A 12,859-nucleotide genomic window follows, 5' to 3' on the forward strand; every position below is an offset into this window, starting at 1 on the left:
CGAGAAGGCTGACACAAAAGGTCAAGAGAGCGCGAGCGCGAAGGCAGACAGAACCAACCTTAACGCGTCGCGGAAAGAACTACATTTCTAAGCGCGCCGCGGGAGGAATCACATTTCTTAGCGCGCCGCTGGAGGAACTAAAATTCCTAGCGCGCCGCGGGAAGAACTATAATTCTTCGCGCGTCGAGGGATGAACTATATTCCTTAGCGCGCTGCGAGAAGAACTACAAATCCTTAGCGTGTCGCGGGAAGAACTACCGTTCTTAGCGCGCTGCGAGAAGAATTACAATTCTTAGCGCGCTGCGAGAAGAGTTCGTCTCGCGTATCGCTGTAACAGGTGGTCTTCACGCAGGATTCCTTGTAAGGGAGTCTGGCGCGTGGAGCTGCGCAGACAACCTTAGGCGGGAAGGAACAAAGGACAAGCAAAGAGTTAGAAGAAAAAGAGGGAAACAAAGCGTAAGGGCGGGACGGCGACAAGAGGGAAAAGAAGGCGGAAAGAGAGAAGGAGAGGGACGGGACGGCGGAAAGAAAGAGAGAGAGAGGCGGGAAGGAAAATATATTATTATTATTAAAAGTAAAATATAAGTATAAATAAATATTAAATCATAAAAGAAAGAGATCGGGTCAGAGAAACGGGTACCTGGGTCGGGTCGGATCGGGGCAGATGTCACAGACAGCCGCTGTTTTAGCTTCTGATCGGCATTTCGAGCGATTTTAACACCCTTGCTATGGTTCAATATCACCCACTACGCTACCCGGCCATTTTCGGTCGTTTATACACTAAAAAGCTTGGATCTTTAAACTTCAAAGATCAAGAACCATACCTTTTTGGGCTTGTTTGGATCTCGTTTACTTGCTTAATCACAACCAACCGCTCTCTCTTTCTCGGACCTCGCTCTCCCTCTCCTCGGCTGCCGCCGGCGGTTGTAGGTGGTGTGTATGTTATGGAGTGTTTTTAGGAAAATGATGGAAATGAAGGTATTTTGGGGTTTTGGGGGTATTTATATCCCTGAAATCCCATTCTCATTTAACCCATCTCAATTAATCCAAGTCCAAGACCCGCTCCTTACCCGATATTAGTTAATTACGCGAAATCACTAAACATAACTTCCTTTATTCATCATTAAAATTTTAGGATGTTACAGTTTAAAATCTAAACGAACATAACTGACAAAGATAAATGAACATGTATGAACAAATGTAATTGAACACAAATATAAACGAACTTAAATGAACATAAATTAAAAAATATAAAACCTTTAAGCAGATGACTTATCTAGATAATATTTAATTATTTTATATTAATGCATAGATGAACATAAATAAACAGACATAAACGAACGCTCATGAACATAAATGAACGAACGGAACATGTGTTCATGTTCGTTCGTTTAATTAAGCGAACACAAATTTTTTGTTCATGTTCGTTCGTTTATTAAATAAACGAACATAAACGAACTTCCCGCCGAACGGTTCACAAATAGTTCACCGAACGTTCGGTTCGTTTACAGGCCTAAAAATTACCGATATATATCCCACCGATATCTCATTGCGATAACCGATACTTTTCCGCATTAACTGCTTAGATTAAGAAAAAGATAAGACTATATAATTTTCGGTCCTTAATATCCGATACTTTTTTTTTTATAAATTGGTTGTGGCTCAATGGTAGAGCACTCACTTTACTAGTGAGAGGTAGGGGGATCAAACCTCATTACCATCAATTTATATGGGAGATATGAGGAATGACCCTGGCTTGCCAGGGTTCGAGTCCTGATCTCACCCGGTTTTACCGGCTCCTCGCTGTCGTGCTTTTTGGCGGGCGTGGGGGTCGGATTTTATCCGGGGAATCCCTGAATAGGTGGACCACTAGGGGCTCCGTCCGTCCGGGCTCATGGCTGGCTCGGGCTACCTTTAACCATTGAGGGCTACGTACGTAATACCTGGCGTTACTTAGTTGGTCGTTACAAAGAAAAGAAATATCCTATACATTTTGGCATTAACTTAGATTAAGATTAAGAGAGAGTGTAATTTATTTGTAGTTAGATGTGTGGTCCCCGTTTTCTTATTTTCATGAGCATGCAACACTCTCTGTAAACATTCAAACCAAAACGAAGAACCAATACAAAACCCCCAAATCCACACTAATTTCAATGGCGAAAACCTAATTGCAGTAATCATCATCTTCACATTAATGGCCTCCATATCAACCTGCTTCACAATCACACCAAATCTCAACCCTAAACCCTCACAAACCTCCCTAAACCCCTCCCGCCACTTCAATTCCCCACTTAGGGCCCACAATTACACCAACATTATATTCCGTACGCAGAATTTAACGAATGATAATAATATTATTATTAGGGCAATGGCGCCTGGGAGGATGATTGAGAGCGATAAGGTGCCGGCGGAGGCGCGGAGGCGGACGATGGAGGCGGTGGATAAGTGTGGACGGAGAGTCACGGTTGGTGACGTGGCCAGTAAGGCTGGGATTAGGTTGACTGAAGCTTCCAAAGCGTTGCAGGCGATTGCTGCTGATACTAATGGCTTCCTGGAGGTATAATTGATTAGTTTTAGGTTTTGGTGCTTTTTGTAAGATTATTTGATGAACTTGTGTTATTATGTCAACTAGGCCTGTGAACAAGCCGATCCTGAGCTAGACGAGGCTCGAGCTCGGCTTATTTTGACTTACGAGAGCTCAAAGAGGCTCGAGCTCAGCTTGTTTCGAGTGCTCGAATCGTGAGTTGTTTTTCCAAGCTCGAATCGGCTCGTTTATAAATGATTTATATACGTTTTTAATTATTTTTATAAACCTTAAACTAGCCTTATCTTGTTGTACCTTAAGCAAGCAAAGCACAGCTCGTTTTGACTTACGAGAGCTTGCTCCGGCTGGTTTTGATTTGTACTAGGGGTAGGTTTTAAATGAGCCGAGCCCGAGCTCGACTTGTTTTGACTTACGGGAGCTTGAGCTCCGGCTTGTTTTGACTTGTAGTACTAGAGGGGTAAACGTGCCTAGCTTGAACTCAACTAGGCTTGACTTTGGCTCGTTTTGATTTACGAGAGCTCAGGCTTGGCTCGTGAGTCATTTTTCAAGCTCAAGCTCAGCTTGTTTATTATTTATTAATTATTAGTTTAATACGTATTTAATTACGTATTTATTAATTAATTTAATACGACTAGGCCAGAGGCTCTGATGAGACATCAGGGGCTACTTGCTTTGTAGATGCGTAGAGTAGGTCTGACTCCTCTGTACCTATACGCCTCGTATAGGAGGCTTATGTGAATTGTATAGGCCCTGAAAAGCTGGTGTATGGGAAATGGGGCTGGCGTTTGAATATAACATCCTTTTTGTCATTCTCTCTGATGAACTTGTATTATGGTAGGGGTGTAAACGAATTGAGCCCGAGTTCAACTAGGCTCGAGCTTGGCCGGTTTTGACTTACGAAAGCTCGCTCGACTTTTTTCGAGCTTTTTTTAAAGATCGAGCTTGGATCGTGAGTTATTTTTCAAGCTCGAGCTCAGCTCGATGTTCACTTGGTAATTAATTTAATGCATATTTAATTATTTTGTATGTTTTGAGAAAGCCTGCTCGAGCTCGTGTGCAGTACCTTAAACAGGCAAAATTAAGCTCGAGTTCAGCTATGCAGTGTAAACCTAATAAATAGAAATTCGAAAGAGTTAAAACTTAAATGTACACTAGGCTCATTAAGGCTCGACAAGCCTAAACGATCTTCACATACAAGGCTCGATAACTAAACGAGCTTTATTTGAGGTCGAGCTCGATAAGGCTCTGTTGTTTTGAGCTTTTTATTTATTTGATCTCAAGTAGCTCGCGAGCAGCTCGGCTTGTTTGCACCCTTAATTATGTGTTTGTTCTGTATTCGATTGAATATGTGATTGTTGATGCTCATATTATCATATAGATCATTAGATTGCTCACTTTCATGATCATTTCAATAGGTTTCAGATGAAGGTGCCATTCTTTATGTGTTTCCAAAAGATTATCGTTCAAAGCTTGCTTCTAAATCACTTTTGATAAGAACAGAACCTTATCTTGAGAAAGTAAAGGTATGTTAATCCCAACTTTTAAGGTTGTGTTTGAATATGCTGTTTAAAATTCTAGTACTCAAATGTTTATATGGCTTAACATATCTGATTAAGTGATTGATAATCCATTATGATTCCTAAAACTTACTATACAAACCCAATGTGGTTTTACAGTCTGGTGCTGCATACTTGGTCAGGGTTACTTTTGGAACCGCATTAATTGCTTCCATTCTTATTGTGTTTACAACAATCATCGCTATTCTCACAGGTAGCAGGTAATTGGTTTTTGTTATATAATTTTTACCAGTATGCTGTTATTATCATTTTTCCTAGTTATATTGAATATTGGTGACAGTGATGAAGATGATAGTAGCAGCAGAAAACGTAGCAGAAAAAGCAGAGATCGTTCTTTTGACTTGCTAGTCTCTATAATGCCGAGTCCATCTGATTTGCTTTGGTAACGTTTATTTAAACATTTTTCTTTTTGGTATTTTCTAGATGTTTTCTTATTCATGTAATGACAATATTGCTTCTTGTCTAGGTATTGGGATCCATATTACCATCGAAGGCGATTTCATAATCAAGAAAGTGGAATGAATTTTATTGAACCCGTAAGTCCAAAAGAGTAATTTTCATCTTTATGCTGGTCATTTTCTGATGTGACAGCAAAGTAGTACACTGTTAATCTTTTGTAGGTATTTTCATTTGTGTTTGGTGATGGTGATCCAAATGAAGGTATTGAAGAACAGAGATGGAAAATGGTAATACTCAAGCACTTATTCTGTATTTTAATACCATTCTTTTTGTACTTATACTGATAATACTATTATATTGTACTCGTATCTTAATATTGCAGATCGGTCAGTACATTGGATCAAATGATGGTGTTGTAACAGCCGAGGAACTTGCTCCATATCTTGATGTAGAAACTGTTATGAAGAAGGTATGAATAATATTAAGCAGCAAAAGTATACTTTAGGATGATGATACATACATATTGTTTGTTTAGGATGATGACTCATACATGCTACCGGTTCTTCTGCATTTTGATGGTCAACCACAAGTGGATAAAGAGGTATGTTTCTAGATGAATTTTCACTAATCTGAAATAAACAGAATTTCATGTAAAATTATTTGATAAATACTGTATCTTTTGCCCAACGCTATCGCATTTTTAATATTCCGTAATCTAAGCGGTGAAATGAAATTGGCACATTAGGAACAAATTGAAACATTTTTGTTTCGGTTGATGTGAAATACTTTCAATTTAAAAAAAGAAAATTATTTACGGTGTCAAATGTAATTTCAAAAGTTCTATGATATTTAATAATAATCTTTTCTTTAAGAAATGATTTAGGAGGTTTTTTTTACAAACCATTCAGCTTACTTGGCCCTGTTTTAACCTATTAGCAAATGTGTTGAAATTGCCACTTTAAATTCATAGCAAATATTTTTTTTTGAAAAATACATATATATATTTTTTTTCTAAATCTCATCTCAATCCAGGGGAACATCTTGTATCGGTTTCCATCACTTCAACGTACAGCCGCTTCAAACATAACCCAGATCCGCCGATTTTTAGTAAATTGTTAAAATTGCCAATTTAAATTAATAGCAATATTTTAAATCTCTATTCAATACAGGGCAGCATCTTGTATCAGTTTCTGCCACTTCAACTTACAGCTGCTTCAATGAAGAAGAAGAGTAAAAAAGAACTGGAGAAACTATTCAGGGAACGGATTGGCGGGCCGCATAAGTACTTCAAGGAAAATAAATGGGAATTAAGGTCTTAACAGTTTAAATGAATTATTTCCATACTTTTTTTTAGCTTGGTTTAGAAAAGCGCGTACGGTTCTAGGCGTCTTGGTCCCAAAAGTGGAGGCCCAGTTATGTTTGTTTTAATTGGTTTCCACCCAGTTATGTTTGTTTATGTTCACGTTTACTTTTAATTGGTTTCCACCCAGTTATGTTTGTTTATGTTCATTTATGTTCGCACGTTCTACGTTTTCATTCGTGAACTGTTCATTGATATTGTTACCTAACAAACATAAATGAACACGAACACACTCAAGTTATTACCTTTTTTTACATTTCTTGTTGCTCACTATGCAGTAAAACTTCAAATGAAGAGCGGGTTGTGATTGGTGGATTGGGGGCTCTCAATCTGTTTGGGGTGATTGTTCTAAGTGCCATGCTGAAGTAATAAATCTCATACACACACACGTTTATAATTATTTTATTTTAATATTCTAACTTCTTTTATGTGATTGTATTTGAAGGAATGTAAAAGTTGTTGGACCATCCCCCTTCCTTTCCTTTGTAAATAAAATACTCCCTTATCTTCAGGTATGTGGGCCCAATTTCAACTCGTTTATGTGACACGGGCCAGTTAAGTTATGTTTTGTTGTTTACGGTGTCAAATGTGTTTTACAGTTATATGCAGTCTCGTTTTTTGCTATTCCTACGGGCCGGTGGTTTCTTATTCAAAAAAGAAATGCTGAAATAGAAAAAAGGAACCGGGCTCGAGAGCTCCGTGCACAAGCGCTTCAATTGCCAGATGTCGTCCTTAAACAAAAGGTATGTGTAAAGCGCTTATAGGGAATAGTTGGCTGTACGGGCTGTAGTCAGGTTGTAAACATGCTAAACTGGTTGGAGGGTTGTAAATATGGGTTAAACAGATCGTAGACGGGTTGACTCGTTTACTTAAATGTAGGGGTGTAAATAAGTCGAGCCCTACCTCGACTAGGCTCGAGCTCAGCTCGTTTGGAGCACCTTTTTCTAAAGCTTGAGCTTGACTCACTGGTTTTTTCAAGCTCAGGCTCGGCTTGTTTACGAAATTAATTTATATACGTTTTTAATTATTTTTATATATTTTGCGAAAAACCTTATAACCTAAGCTCGGTTCGAGCTCGTGTAGTACCTTAAACAAGCCAAAGCTCGGCTCGAGCTCGATTATGTAGAGTAAATTAAATACGTAGAAGTTCGAATATTGTAAAATTTAAAAATATATAAGGCTTGACGAGCCTAAACGAGCTTTCCATACAAGGCTCAAGCTCGAAAAAGCTCGGCTTGCTTTGAGCTTTTTATCGATCCTAACTTGAGTAGCTCGCGAGCAGCTTGACTCGGTTGCACCCCTATTTAAACGGGTATAATAAGTCAACCCGACCATGACCCGTTTATTAAAGGTCAAGATATGACAACACAAAACCTGATTATTTGTTATATTTATAATGTATTCAGATTCTGAGTGCTCAAGACATGTCTGAGAGGATTGTGATTGACCAGCATCGGATCGTGTATACTACTGATAAAGACGTATCAGAACAAGACTATGAAAAACACGAGTGGGACATGAGGTTCAAAGATGCATAGCAAACTGGTTCATAGGTTAGAAAAAAGGCTGAATGTATTACGTAATTAGTTTTAAATGACTGTTATTTTGGTACACTTAATCCTGTACTGACAAGAGATCGAAAAACACAGCCAATCACGTAGGGCCAGAGTGGACGAGCAGCCCATCTTGTACTTGTTTTAGTGGTAATATGGTGAAGGTTTTGTTAAAAGTAGTTTTGGTAATGTTTTGTGGTATATGCTATGCCAGTGGTTGGGTTGGTTAAAGGAACACTCTTTAATGCTAATTAATTAACCCCAATTGATTTGGTTGATGTGTGAATATGAGTTGTTTAAACTTGTATTTTGTTGTTTCTTTTGCATGTTACAAGTCTACAGTTACAAAAAGAAACATAAAAACTAAAGTAACTATTATGTGTTAACTATAAAACTAGGATTAAATCTCTTATAGTTAAAATTTTGACATACGGTAGCCAGTTAGTTCAAGTTATGACATAGAAACGTATACTCGGATTATATCCTTACTCGAATCTAGCATGAATTAAGTTTGTCACATGAGTTTAAACTGATACGAGCTTATTTGGATTGATCCAAAAACAGCACATTTGCCTAAACATCAAATAACCAAAATTTTTATGTTTTAAACTTTAATGTTTATTCTCAAAATACATATTTGGTACATCAACTTTTATCTCGACAAAAGAAGCATTACTTACATACTATTCAGACATCACCATTGTGCTATAAAAGTTGTACGATATAAATGGTCATATGGGCCACATTACATACAAAAAGCGATCATATGGTTGTATGAGGTAAATCATAAGGCTCATTTGATATGTTTGACTAAGATCATGTGTTATTCTGATGATTCTTCATTCTCCATGCTTCACAAACGCCACTTCACTGTCTACTCCATTACTCAACTTATGTTATACCCCGCTATTCTTCATTCTTTAGTTAGCTTTTAATACCTCACCCAATCATTCACTTTTGAGAATCATATACTTAGCCGAGATCATTCTCACCATGAAAATAATCATAATGAATTGATGTTCGATGTTACATCATTTCACGCAAAGCTTTAATACAGGCATACCGAATAGTCTAACAAATAAATAACTTATGTAATCACCGAGAATACAACATGCATAGCATTTGAATCCATGACCTTGTGTTCATTGGCGGACCTAGGATTATTTGTCAATGGGGTCCCAATTTTTTCGGTTTACAAAATTTTCGGGTCGGTTGGTATTCGGGTCGGGTCGAGATGATGAACATAATAAAACACGGAAATATGGTGTCATTGGAAATGAGCAAGTAGAAAGAATTTAGACTGGAAACTAGATAGAACATAGACTTTTAATTCATTTATATTCATACCCGAAAAACATAAACGTAAGCTATATATATGGTCTTACATACATGACCAAACATGAAAAACTAACTCTAACACAAATAAATGATTAATTATAATATGCATGCACAAGATAAATAATAAAAAGAATATGCAAACCCCATGTCGGCGTGTTGTCATTATATATGTTGCATGGTGATAATGGTTATATGTGATAAACTAACAAAAAACAAAAAATACCCTAACTAGTATATAAAAAGACAACAAAAACAGAGTATGGTGGGGGTTGAACCTGCAACCTCTCAAAGGAAAAACAAGGGACTTTCTACTAGACCAGTTTAACCTTAATAGTATGGGTTCCAAGTGTTAATTTTTATGAGGTCCTTACAAAATTTAATACACCGCCTCTTGGTAACTTTTAAAAAACATTGGTGTCCCGGGACCCCGATGGGTTCTATGTTGGTCCGCCCCTGCTTGTGTTTATCTGTAAAGAATAATAATAATATCAAATCAAATCAAAGTTCCCTGCACAATCACGAGAGAGTTTGACTAGACAAAACCCCCACGAGCCAACCACACTACCGATCAACGGCAACACCATGACGTTAGTCGAAGAAGAAAAATTACAACTTACAGAACTCCAAACACTAAAAGGCCACACCGATAGGGTTTGGGGTCTCGCTTGGAACCCGGCCACCGGTGTTCCGCCCATGCTCGCTTCCTGCGGCGGCGATAAGACTGTTCGAATCTGGAAACAGCGGAGCCCTAATTCTACCTTTGATTGCTCGGTTAGTTCAACTTGATGCTGATTACTTACTTTATACCTACTATACCTGTGCTTGTAACCCTAGTTGGAAATAATTTATTGTGTTTACACATGTTATGTTTCAGTATATCTTTTTGAACAAGTTAGACTGCTGTTTATATATTCACTTACCAGGGCTCAATCTCGGCTCTTTTCGAGCTCTTTTTCTAAAGCTTGAGCTCCATTTATCTATTATTTGTTAATTAATTTATTAATTTACGTTTTTAAATCTCTTTGAGAAAACCTTAAATGAGCCTAAGCTTGGCTTAAGCTCTTATAGCACCTTAAGCGAGCCGCAGCTCAGCTCGAAATTGGTTGTTCAGTGTCAAATTAATACATGGGAGTCCAAAAGAGGTAAAACATAAAAATACACAAGGCTCGTTATGGCTCCACAAGCCTGAACGAGCTTCAGCTCAACGCTTAGGCTTGGCCCGAGCTCAAAAAAGCCCTGCTCATTTCAAGCTTTTTATCAACCCGAATTCGAGTAGCTCGTGATCCACTCGGCTTGTTTGCACCCTTAAAATCACCTGATGTTTATATATTGCTTGATATACTGATTTCAGGATTATGACTCTATATATTTTCAAAAAATAGCTGCTGTTCACTGTTTTTATACCAATTTTCTGTTTGTGATTTTATATCTGATTACATAACAAGCTACAAGTTAACGTATACAGTTATATTTATATTGTGTGCTTTATACCTGTTATTACTGTGTTTGAGTTACCTGTTTTCTGTTTTGGAACTTTGAACTTTGAAGCTCAATCTCAGTGTTTTGATACAGTTTTTAATTTTGTAAATCTTTGACATTGTTCAGGAAGTATTAGAAGAAATTCACACTCGGACAGTTAGATCATGCTCCTGGTCACCATCTGGTGACAAATTAGCGACTGCTAGTTTTGATGCCACCACTGCTATATTGGAACAAAACGGGAATCAATTTGAATGTGTATCCACCTTAGAGGTATTTCTTCATTCATGGTCTTCTTTTTGCAATTCGGTATATTATTAATCCATTGCAGCCATTTGAATTAAGTGCCACATGTACAGGGTCACGAAAATGAAGTTAAAAGTATATCATGGAACGCATCCGGTTCACTGCTTGCAACTTGCAGCAGAGATAAATGTGTTTGGATATGGGAAGTTTTGCCTGGAAACGAGTTTGACTGTGTTTCCGTGTTGCAAGGACATGTTCAAGATGTTAAAATGGTCCAATGGCATCCAACGGTTGATATTTTATTCTCTTGTAGCTATGATAACACTATAAAGGTAAATAATGCACACTCTTTATTAATGTGAGTTTCATAAGTTTGGTCTTGTTATTACATTAAAGTTTAATTACATTTTGCAGGTTTGGGCAGAGGATGGTGATAGTGATGATTGGCGTTGTATTCAAACATTAAATGAATCTAATAGGTACGTCAAATAAATTCTGGTTATTTTTTGTTTCTTACAAGTAGATTAACTGCTGTTACTATAAACTCATAAATAACTGTGATGACTAATTACCAGTGGACACTCATCTACGGTGTGGGCTATATCTTTTAATGCTACCGGAGACAAAATGGTTACTTGCAGGTATGGTGGCTATTATTATAGGCAGAAACAGGGGATTGCACGAAACCAAAATAACCAAGCCATAATCAGAATAACTGACGAAACCAAAACGGAATAACCGAACTCAGTAAAAAACTGACAGTTTGGTTAAAAAAACCGATTTTTTGGTTTGGTTTTGCTGCAACCATAAACTGAACTGAACCTAAAAAACCAATTCGAAATAATTTATAAGAAACTAATAAATGTTGCGGCCCAATAATTTTGGGTCAAAATGTGTAACAAAAATATTAGGCGCAAGATCAGTAGTTTGGGCCATTTTTTTGGCCAAAATTTTCAAGCCTAGATGATAAAGCCAAAAAACAAAATTAACCCAAATCCATTGTAGAAAACCAAAAGCGAATGGTTTTAAAAAACTCAAAAACCAAATTTTCGGTTTTTTGGTTTGGTTCGAGACCAAAATCGACACATGCACACCACTAGGTGGAAATATGAGGAAGTCCGGGGGTTGGGTAATGGGTCAAAACATGTAACTTTTAGTACGGGTCAAAGCAGGACAGGTTGACCCTAAAGACTTTATTGTAAAAAATTTGTCAACTAGTTACTAGTTAGTGTCTCAAAAATGGTTATGGAAGTTATGTTTTATCAACAATAAATTTGCAGCGATGATGTCACTGTTAAGGTGTGGGGTGTTGACATTGCAAGATTACAATCGGGTGATACTACTGCATCTTGGTGAGTAAGATGAAAATCCCATTTTATATAGTTATGTTATTAGTTAATGATCAATATAATGTTTATTTAAATATGGAAGTTATCTGTCTGTTTACTTTTGTTTGTTTTGGACAGGAGTCACCTTTGCACTTTATCAGGTTATCATGACCGAACAATTTTTTCAGTCCATTGGTCAAGGTTATATAATATTCAGTTTTTCTTTATATTTAGAAATCAATATTGATTTTTATTCGTCTAATATTTGAATATTGCAGGGAAGGTATAATAGCTACTGGAGCAGCCGATGATGCTATATGCTTATTTAGTGAGTCTGAAGATCATTCGGTAGGGACAAACATTAACTTTTTTTTTTCAGTCAACTTATTTGTTCAACTCGGTTTTTATAGCGTTTATAACACGAGAGTATTCTTCGTTTATGCAGGTTGATGGACCGAAATATAATCTACTTCATAAGAAAGAAAAGGCTCATGAAATGGATATAAACTGTGTGAGATGGAGCCCTACGGTAATCTTTTAATATTTTAGACTTAAAATAGATGTTGACTTTTTGATGACTTCGTGGTTTTACACCTAAAAACATATTTGACTTATTTACAGGAAAATAGGCTTCTTGCTTCTGCAAGTGATGATGGTACAATCAAGATATGGAAGTTGGATTCAATGCCCTAATTTTGTAAGGATATTTGCATTTTCTTTTCTTTCTATTTGTTAGATTGCTTATTTGGATGAAAATTTTAGAACATTGTACTTTGTAAAAGTTATTCCTTTTTTTTTTGCCCAAAAAGGTTATGCTATTGTGAAAAAGTAATTATGGTGGTTTGTATGATCCATAAACCAGACGATGCATGATCATACCCGAGGCTCGTGCATTCTTGTTACAGTCTTGATAATATCAATAGTGTGAGATTTGATACCAAAATCATATATTGCCTGGAGGTTCCTTTGTAAATCTCCACATGCAGTTGGTTTTGTACTTTGTACTCATTTCTGTTATATTATGCATGTACCAC

General features: G+C 37.1%; 2 protein-coding genes across 2 annotated transcripts; both read left to right on the forward strand.

The window, feature by feature from the left end:
• The first annotated feature begins 2,117 nt into the window (after positions 1–2,117).
• Positions 2,118–7,438, forward strand: LOC143554314 (uncharacterized protein At5g03900, chloroplastic-like). Its single transcript, XM_077044097.1, has 14 exons — positions 2,118–2,557; positions 3,961–4,068; positions 4,222–4,322; positions 4,403–4,504; positions 4,589–4,658; positions 4,743–4,808; positions 4,904–4,990; positions 5,057–5,122; positions 5,554–5,600; positions 5,741–5,833; positions 6,160–6,246; positions 6,327–6,393; positions 6,481–6,624; positions 7,288–7,438. Exons 1-14 carry the CDS (start codon positions 2,195–2,197, stop codon positions 7,417–7,419), a joined length of 1,533 nt encoding a protein of 510 aa, XP_076900212.1. The 5' UTR covers positions 2,118–2,194; the 3' UTR covers positions 7,420–7,438.
• Positions 7,439–9,354: 1,916 nt separating this feature from the next.
• On the forward strand, positions 9,355–12,550 carry LOC143554309 (protein CIA1-like). Its single transcript, XM_077044094.1, has 10 exons — positions 9,355–9,543; positions 10,378–10,524; positions 10,611–10,829; positions 10,912–10,976; positions 11,073–11,138; positions 11,778–11,849; positions 11,964–12,026; positions 12,104–12,173; positions 12,271–12,354; positions 12,447–12,550. The coding sequence occupies exons 1-10, from the start codon at positions 9,355–9,357 to the stop codon at positions 12,516–12,518; spliced, it is 1,047 nt and encodes a 348-aa protein (XP_076900209.1). The 3' UTR covers positions 12,519–12,550.
• The last annotated feature ends 309 nt before the right edge of the window (positions 12,551–12,859 follow it).

This window comes from Bidens hawaiensis, unplaced genomic scaffold, assembly GCF_021521415.1.
Source record: "Bidens hawaiensis isolate Kalapana, Puna unplaced genomic scaffold, B.hawaiensis_p1.1 tig00017586_1, whole genome shotgun sequence".
Classification (NCBI taxonomy): domain Eukaryota; kingdom Viridiplantae; phylum Streptophyta; class Magnoliopsida; order Asterales; family Asteraceae; genus Bidens; species Bidens hawaiensis.

What these genes read in the sequence shown, in the direction of transcription:
- LOC143554314 (XM_077044097.1), top strand. Translation starts at nt 2,195, where the DNA reads ATGGCCTCCATATCAACCTGCTTCACAATCACACCAAATCTCAACCCT. An exon ending in ATACTAATGGCTTCCTGGAG is followed by an intron (nt 2,558 to 3,960) that starts GTATAATTGATT and finishes TCATTTCAATAG; the next exon opens with GTTTCAGATGAAGGTGCCAT. An exon ending in GAAAATAAATGGGAATTAAG is followed by an intron (nt 5,834 to 6,159) that starts GTCTTAACAGTT and finishes CTCACTATGCAG; the next exon opens with TAAAACTTCAAATGAAGAGC.
- LOC143554309 (XM_077044094.1), top strand. Translation starts at nt 9,355, where the DNA reads ATGACGTTAGTCGAAGAAGAAAAATTACAACTTACAGAACTCCAAACA. An exon ending in GACAAAATGGTTACTTGCAG is followed by an intron (nt 11,139 to 11,777) that starts GTATGGTGGCTA and finishes ATAAATTTGCAG; the next exon opens with CGATGATGTCACTGTTAAGG. An exon ending in TTTTCAGTCCATTGGTCAAG is followed by an intron (nt 12,027 to 12,103) that starts GTTATATAATAT and finishes TGAATATTGCAG; the next exon opens with GGAAGGTATAATAGCTACTG.